Source organism: Atta colombica, unplaced genomic scaffold (assembly GCF_001594045.1).
Source record: "Atta colombica isolate Treedump-2 unplaced genomic scaffold, Acol1.0 scaffold228, whole genome shotgun sequence".
Lineage (NCBI taxonomy): Eukaryota > Metazoa > Arthropoda > Insecta > Hymenoptera > Formicidae > Atta > Atta colombica.
Window position 1 is genome coordinate 663,153 of NW_017259325.1, and position 9,158 is coordinate 672,310.

Below are 9,158 nucleotides of genomic sequence, written 5' to 3' on the forward strand. Positions count from 1 at the left end.
TTACAAGCCTAAAAATGTTTTTGTATGTGGACAATCATATTAATAATTACATAGAATACTCAAATTGGTTGCCAGAATGTCAAATTTTTTTGAAGTATTGTAAAAAATGAGCGTTTTAAGCACGTTTACAATTTTAATCATATTCGTTATATTGTAATTATCCAGTTGGCAATCATGAGTCTTGCGTTTGATTGGCCCTCGGAGAGTCACGTGCTTATACTGTGATGGCTTTCCCCTGTAGTCGGCGTCTTATTGGTCGCTCGCCTGCGACATCTAGCCTAAGCACAAGAAGAAGAACGAAACGATTTTCTCACTAAAATTATCATGTAATTAAATCATCATGCAAAATTAGTCGCCCAAGTAAGAAGTGTACGAGAATAAGCAGTGTTTTCTGAAGCTCATTCGTATTTGTGCATATCTCGTTCCATGCTCTAATCTGTCCGACGGTTCCTGACAAAATACTGTGATACATCCATGAGAGTTTGATTCTCATTCCCTCTCATAGGTTTAGCCATCACGTCGCCATATTGGCACGTTTCATGAGGATAGATTTCCACCATTAATCTTTTCCTCTTTTATTATCAATCTCTCCCTTCACCATGTACACATCTTACATTATCATGTTTAAGCATCTTAGATCATTATTTTGATATTCTAATAAAATTATTTTCAGATCTATAGTTAAAAAATCTACAATAGTTAAAGAAGTATCTATAATTAAAGAACTGTGTCCAGTTTGAGCGGAATGAATAGTTATGATTCATATGTATAGTAATCGATAGGGAGATGTTTGCAGAAAACGAAACAAAAGGTTTTAAATAAATAAATTTTTTATTTTGTTTATATACGCTATAATCTTTAAATAAATAGAAAGATACTACAGTCTGTACACGTCAAATTGGTTGGTTTTTTACTTCTTTCACGGCATTGTGTGACAATTACGAGTATATATCACTTATTTCTGTATTATTTCTGTCACTATTTATGTCACTGTTGCTTAGCATTGTGTTTAGCTTTATATTAATTTTTTCTTGCAGAAATGTTAGGATATTTTTTATTTTTAAATTTATAACAACATATTTTCACACATTAAGATGTCGCTTTTTAAAACAATTCTCTTTAAAAATAAAAAATTTTCAATGAATATTGTTTTATGCGACTTCTTAATACTAAATCTATATAATGTACTCTTCCTGGGGGAAAAAAAAAAAAATTTGATAAGTATTTAGATTAAGGAAACATTTAGCTGATGACATTGACATATGTTGTGAGTCCAACAGGTTTTAGATGGTGGTCGTCTTTCGTTATTAACAAAAAAAGTTCAACTATATAACACGAGAATTCCCTGCTTTAAAATATGTTTGCTATTCGTGCAGGGAGGTGAGAATCGAAGGTAAAAGTCGTGCGTCCTTTTACAGAGGGGAGAGAGGAAGTGAGAGTCATTCGTCTGAAGTGATCCACGCTCCTCCTCCCCCTCTGCAAAAGGGCGCATGATTTTCTTACCTCCTTTCCTCCCTAAGACATGTTCATATTATCTCCCGAGTGTCATGTCCTTGTTTAACGCTTGGTATATAATTAACAAGGATAAAATGATATCTGGGTCGCATTCCAGTGGGAATCTGAACATAGCCCTGCGAAGAGGGCGCACGATTTTTATCCGAAGTGACTCTTACCTCTCTTCCCCTTGCAAAGTGGCGCACAACTCTCACCTTCGATTCTCATCACCCTACAGTACACGAATAATATATTTTAAACCAACACAAATATTATAATATATTTTAAACCAACAAATATTATAATATATTTTAATATATTTTAAGAGAATACTCGTGTTATGTAGTTGCATTGTATACCATTAAACTTAGTATTTCTGAAAAATAGTAGAAATAGCATCTTGATCAAAAAGTTCCCGGAATTACCACCAAGTGATGCTCTGAGTCAGCTGATTTGAGTTCTTTTTTGGTTAGGTTGTCACATCTATCATTGACATTCCTACCAAATTTTATCACCATAGCTTTGTAAAAGTTACGCCGTACTTCTTGAGTACATTTACCTCTGCACGTATTTTCGATTTTTTTACAGTTTTAAAAATGGAGTTGAATTTGTAACAACGAGTTTGTATTAAATTTTGCGTTAAAAATGGATTCAATGATATGAAAATCTTGGAAATGTTGGGAAACTGTTTCGGCAGTGATACTCTAAAGAAAACAGCCGATTATGAGTAGCATGAAAAAACCATTACGGGGAACGCGTTTTAACAGCCGAAAGGAGGTAATGGAAAAATCGAAGACGGCTCTAATGGCTATACTGACAATAGAGTTCCAGAAATGTTTCGAGAGCTGGATCAAGCGCTGGCATAAGTGCGTTGCAGTCGATGGAGAGTACTTTGAAGGGAACAATATCACTTTTGATGAATAAAACTTGTATTTTGAATTTTCTGAATAAATTCCGTGAACTTTTTGATCAAGGTAATATAACGTTATTTTTAACACTTTTTTTGTTTTATTAACTTTTTATTATTAACTTTTTAACAAAGGACCACCAACTAGAAAAATATACCCACAGGTATATAATAACCTAATCCTAACTCAACTATGTACCATGGTTAGGTCAGGGGTAGGATATTATATGCCATTAAACTTTCTGAATATTTCTGAGTATTTCTGAAATATGTAGAAATAAAGCGTTATTTTTAAAACTTTTTTTGTTTATATCTTTTTAACGAAGGACGACCACCACTTAAAACCTAATGGAAGTCACTCGTCAAGGAAGACAACGTCAAGGTCAAAGTCATCGGCGGGGTATCCTTTGATCTGAATAATTACCAAGAATTTTTATAATAAACAACACAGATGTGACACTAACACAGCTTAAGTACTATCATTTTTTAACCAAAGTTTGATAATTAAGAAATAGTTTGATGATACAGAAATATTCTAATCTCTTCAGTATTTTTATTACAATTTTGTTAAACTGTTAAGAACTACGATTAAACATCTTTCCTCTATCTAAAAATCCACGGCGTCTTTATGATGAGTAGCGATCTCGCAGTAACATTAAATCGATTATGTAAAGAATTACAGGTAAAATTTACTTTCATTTCTCAATCGACATGATATATTCGAGAATGCTGCGAGATCGGATTTCTTATTATTCAAAATTGAAAAAAAAGATATGTTTAAAATAAATGTCTAAATTATTACTACAACTGAATATAGCAAAATTTTTATCTTTATCAAATAGTTGAAGTTAGATAGAACATAATTTAAATGATAAAAATCATTTTTTTTCTTATTTTTTTGTTCTTTATTTATTTTTTTTTTATCAAAGTTCTTTCTTATACAAAAATATAGTCAAAAGAATATGTGAAAAATTTATGTATACTTAATGTCACGCTATTTGATTGTGTTCTGTTACGAGTCGAGCAACATACAGTTAATTATTGCCCCAATGTGCCCATATATCAATTAAATTTAAATGATATTAAATTTTTTATTAACTATTCAATTCTTAATGACACTTTATAATTTTACTGTTGTCATAAAAGTGTCAAATAAAAAATAAATATGAACATGTATACGATACATTTTTGCCTTAGCTTATATGTATATCATTATAGTAGCACATATTTGCATCATCATTGCATACATTATGATAGTATTGCATACCTTATGTATAGATAAATCAATAAAAAATTGATTACCACAGAACGAAATTATATATTACAACAACAGTAATTTGAACTATGTGCCATGTCATTATAATGGAGAACATAGTAGTCCTGACGCAATTGCAAATTAGTTACGGCCGATGCATCTGATTTAATTGGCTGAGAAAATTTTTATGTCGGTTTTGTATCTTAGAAATGCTAAATTACACAATTATCTCATTTATATGTAATCCATATTATATTACGGATTGCCTCTCTTAGAGAGAAAATACACATTTTTTTGTATTATTTATTTGCTTAAAAACTTATACAAATAAAAAATTTTAGTTTCGCAATTACCGCAATTATCTCTATTTTTTACGAAGAAATAAATACTAAATTTGAAATAGTGATGTTTAAAAATCGGAATGATTGCGGAGTGAATTTCATAAGGAGTTTCAAAGAAGTTTAAAGAGAGATTTTTATCAGAGTAAAATTATTTTATTTAAATAAAATCTTTGTTTTAAAAGTGGAAACGTATTTATCGTTAATAGATTTTTATTTAATATCCTTATTAATGCATAATGAAATCTCGTTGACATGATTTTTGGCACAATTTGGCACAAATTCATAATATTCGTATAATATTCATATAATTTACTTATACTCTAAGTACCTAAAATTTGATTATGTGACTTCCGAAACAATTATGGAATAACGTTTTAATCAACAAAATTTTGATATGACAAGTATGCGCCAATTAGCCTGCTGTTGACATAATAAAAAGATGAAAGTGTCTTGCATCAAATAAATGAATTTTAACGATTTTTTTAAGTCTGCAGTATATTGCAGTTCATTTGATTTGCAGACAAAAATATTTTATTTTTTGAAATAGCATTTTTGAAAATAATCGTCAAGATCGGATGCAATTCTATTGTTATTATGTTGCATTATATTGCTAATGTGCGAGCTCTATTTATTGGGAAAAATTTATTTATCATTATTATTTATTATTATTCATGAATAAGTTCAATATTACGAATATTAAACGATTACTGCAACAATTATTCTTTTTTTTTCTTTTCTTCTTACAAGCTATAATATATTTTAAATTTGGAACTAATCTTTTTCACTAAAATATGTAATTAATTAAAATATATTATTAATTAAAACTGTTATTTGATCTTACTTTTCACTTGGCCGTGCATCTCTATAATTATATTATGCAATTATGTAATCGATCAGAAACAGCGTATCAAGAAGTAGTGACAATAATATCATCTTTTTTGAAACGAGATGATTACATCCATCTTTCCTTTATCATATCGGCACCCTTCTCTGCTATCATTATGACAGGTGCGTTAATGTTCCCGCTAGTGATAGTCGGCATAATAGATGCGTCAATTACCCGCAGTCCCTCAACCCCATAGACTCTCAGCTCTGGATTCACGACCGCCATCGGATCATCGGATGGACCCATCTTGGCGGTTCCGCTCATATGATAAATGGTCATGGTATATTGCCTGACTACACAGTTCCAGTACTCGTCGGTATAGAGTGGAATATGCTTACAATTGGGTAATGGTTTGCTATGAAATCTGGAACCAAATCTTTTCATACTATTGGTCTCGCCAAATGCAATAGCCGCTTTGACACCTTCGCGAAGCACTGCCACGTCATGTGGATGAGTGAGATAATTATGATAAAGCAGTGGAACATCTAAAGGTTTCTTGGATTTGAGTCTGATATAACCGCGCGATTTAGGCCTAAGCATCATCGGAAATACTCCGAAAACATCTTGATTGTTGATTTTACTAAATACTTCATTGTAGAAATCGTCTGTTAAACAATGAGCGTTCTTTATGTGACTACCACCGTCAGAGTTCGTTGACGAGGACGTCAACATGAACTCAATGTCAGGCCAATCGTCGGTCTGGTTGGCATACTTGGTTGAAATAAAGCCGACCGCCTCGAGACCGATGCTGGATGTTAATGGGCCATCTTCAGTAATGGCATATCTTAAGGCCGAGTTAATATTCACCATTCGATTCATAACGATACTGATTTTGTAATCGATTGGGAAGACGAGCCCGCCAACCGCTATATGATCCTGCAGATTCTGTCCGACTCCGGGTGAGTCTTCAATCACAGGAATACCCAATTCCTTCAGATGTACGTACGGGCCTACACCGGATAGCATCAACAATTGTGGACTATTAATGGCACCTGCTGAAAGAATCACCTCTTTCTTGACGGACACTACTTCCTTACGACCATCTCTGATAAACTCTACTCCATACGTTTTTCTACTCTGCGGATCTATCAGCACTCGAGTCACATGGCTCCACAAGGAGAGATGAAAATTTTTTCTAAGTTGAATAGGTCGCACAAATGCTTTGGCGGTGCTGCATCTAGCGCCCCGTCGCATTGTAAACTAAAAGAAAATAAAGAATCAGAAATCTCAATAGTTAAATGGAACTTCCGCGAAATAATACACCAGTTTCACACATACTTGAAAAAAGGCGAAGCCAGTTTGCTGCTCACCATTAATATCACAAATATCGTAGCCCATTTCTTCTCCAGCTTGAAGAAACGCTACGCCCAATGGAGTGACATATGGGCTATTCTGCACGGTCAAGTATCCTCCTGGAAAAAAGGTTTTTGAAAAAATAAATATTTATCATATTTCATTTTACTCACACATATACACACATTAATTGGATTAGTTTTTAAAAAATTTAAACGTAAGAAAATATACGAACCTGTACCATGATATCTTGTATTGCGTGCCAAATATGGATTTCTTTGGTCTTGTGATTTTTTGAAATACGGCAATACATCTTCGTATCCCCAACCAGGATTTCCAAAACTTTTCCATTCATCAAAATCACGTCGATTGCCGCGTATGTACAGCAATGTATTTAAAACGCTAGATCCTCCAAGAACCTGAAATATTAAATTGATTGTAAAGATTGCGCAACAAAATAAAACAGTACTCGGTCAAGAATAAATTAATTAGCTTGCATTTTTAGTTGCAGTCTCCAATATATACTGATAAAAAAGTCTTATAATTACATTAATTGGAATTTTGATTAAGAATCAGAATTTTTTGGTTGAATTTATTATAATTTTAGTACGTGTACATACATACATAAAAGTTTTCATTTGTTACGTTTCCACTCTCGAGAAAAAGTACATGATCGATATTCTGATTGATATAATCATTATCTTCTGATTTGTTTATTTTTAACTAGAAATTTTTTTTCAGTACATTTCATTTTTTTCAATCTTATTTTTGTATTTAGAAATTAATTTAATCGCCGCGATGTGAAATTATAGACGTCATAGACTTATACAAGACAAAAGTTTTGTACACTGAATAACGTGAGGTCTACAAGCGATTATATGGTTTTAAATCATAGAAAATTAACGAATCACAGTTCAATATGAAAAGAATAATCAATTATGATTGATCAATTTTCAACGACTTAAGACGCTATGATTTCTGTTGTAGATCCCGTAAATAGGTAATGGTTCAAAGAATTACTTTCACTCTAGCTTTGATTGCATTCCACGCATGTATATTTAATCTTCGATACTTTGTGACATGCGACAATAATCGGAAAAATTTTTATGTGCAATAATTAACATTATTATCATAACGGTTAATTTCAATTTTTTAATTTTATAATTATTATTATTAATTTTATAATTTTATAATTTTTCAATTTTTTTATTTTAAACATAATTTATTGGATTACAGAGAGCGAGTTTTTACTAAATTAATATCATTGCAATAGAGTTTAATTTATATCGATAATACAGATCAGTATAATCACTTGAAAGTAAGTTTGAAATATCTGAAATATAATATTATAATTGAATACAATTTTTCTTTTCTCGTATAATTATTCAAAGTATAATATTTCTACTACAAGTAATAAAACATTTATAAACAATATAAAGAATCTTTTAGACTGCATGTGTAAGAAACAAAATCAATATTAGAAAAATGCCTATTACTGAATCTTCATTGCTTTAATAATTCAATCTTGAATTACTAATATACACTATATATGTACTTGCATATATCATATTATAGTCTTTTTAACTGCGCGCCGAATTGTTTTTCCGAACTATAAACGCAATTAAAACTATTCTAGTAACACGAATTAAATTGACAAACAATTTAATAATTTGATGCTATTATTAAGCATCATATTATAAAGATGTTAATATGTTGAAACTATTCATAAATTTATTGCGAAAAATATTACCTTGAACTGGAGCTTGAACCCGGATCTCTTGTTCCGTACAAACGTCCTAAGCCATTATATCATCGAGACTATAATATAATATATAAGTAATTCAAGATTGAATTATTTAAAGAAAAAAAAAATGAAGAACCGATTAAACTCGCTTTGACTGTAATAGACATTTTTCTAATATTAATTGTGTTTAAAACATTTATATTCTCATTTGATATTGATATTTTTTACATGCAACTTCTGGTTATTTTATCCCGAGATCTTTCTAAACTAGATTGATTTGTACTCTCTTTACATATATACCTTGCCTCTGGTCCAACAACATCGCTTATCAATCATCGCCTGGCAAGCTGTGTTCTGCGGCTGCGTGCGATACTTCCAATCAAGTTTACTTTTATGCAAATATAAAGAAAGTATCGGCACGTCGGTTATTTCGGTTTCGTGTCCACCGGCTTCCAATAAAAGTACATTCCAATTAGGATTCTCAGTCAACCTATTGGCGAGCACACTGCCAGCTGAACCGCCGCCGATCACAACAAAGTCGTATTCTTTCCTCAATTGTTTCGTTACGCGTGGATGATTTTCCGGATCCATGAGGTCATAATTGAAATACGCTAGGGCGGCAATCAATACTGGAATTATAGTTATTTTACCGATACCGACGCCAAGAAGGACACTGGCTGTTTTTATAGCAGTGCCGACTACTGTCGTGATGCTCATCTCTTGTTCTGATCGTGCTTTCGATTACTATTGATCTCGTTTGAAACTTATGCATTCGAATAGCGAATTTACGAATACTTTTCACTTCTTGTATCACGAATGTCTTTTCCAATTGTTTCTTATAGAAATTATCTTCAGTATATAACAGTCTATCTTATTTTATTATGCGTCTTGTTAGCGATTTCATAGTGCTTATAATTGTAACTGTGTGCATGTCAGCCTAATCGAAGGAAAATTTAAAAAAAAAACGGAAATTATGTAACGGAAATTGCTTATTAATATAGAAATAAAATAAGTCGTAGGTTATATGTTTTAATTATGGAAATCGTCAGAATATTTTTCTTTGAGACTTTAAGGCTCTTTGAGACTTTGTGCGAGGATCTGAAAATGAAATAAGAATTTATTTATTAGATATTTACAATTATTGATTTTTTTATAATGAAAGGCTTCACGATTATAGTGTTATAAGTATAAGTTTATAAGATTGATATGATAGAAAAATATCTGTATATATATATATA

At 31.5% G+C, this 9,158-nt stretch overlaps 2 protein-coding genes across 5 annotated transcripts in view; one reads left to right on the forward strand and one right to left on the reverse strand.

Moving 5' to 3' along the window:
* The window catches only part of LOC108688308 (flotillin-2), a 110,877-nt gene that overhangs the window by 47,050 nt on the left and 54,669 nt on the right, over positions 1–9,158 (forward strand). The gene's annotated exons all lie outside the window — the stretch shown is intronic.
* Positions 4,852–8,885, reverse strand: LOC108688305 (glucose dehydrogenase [FAD, quinone]-like). Its single transcript, XM_018194497.1, has 4 exons — positions 8,221–8,885; positions 6,412–6,595; positions 6,162–6,295; positions 4,852–6,083 (listed from the first exon to the last, which is right to left on the reverse strand). Exons 1-4 carry the CDS (start codon positions 8,635–8,637, stop codon positions 4,950–4,952), a joined length of 1,869 nt encoding a protein of 622 aa, XP_018049986.1. The 5' UTR covers positions 8,638–8,885; the 3' UTR covers positions 4,852–4,949.

Bases quoted from the DNA above. Each gene is read 5' to 3' on its own strand.
- LOC108688305 (XM_018194497.1), bottom strand. From the start codon at position 8,637: ATGAGCATCACGACAGTAGTCGGCACTGCTATAAAAACAGCCAGTGTC. The intron at 6,596-8,220 runs GTATATATGTAA...TTAATATTTCAG, and splicing joins GTTGTTGGACCAGAGGCAAG to GTTCTTGGAGGATCTAGCGT. The intron at 6,084-6,161 runs GTATGTGTGAAA...ATTTTCTTTTAG, and splicing joins CTGGCTTCGCCTTTTTTCAA to TTTACAATGCGACGGGGCGC.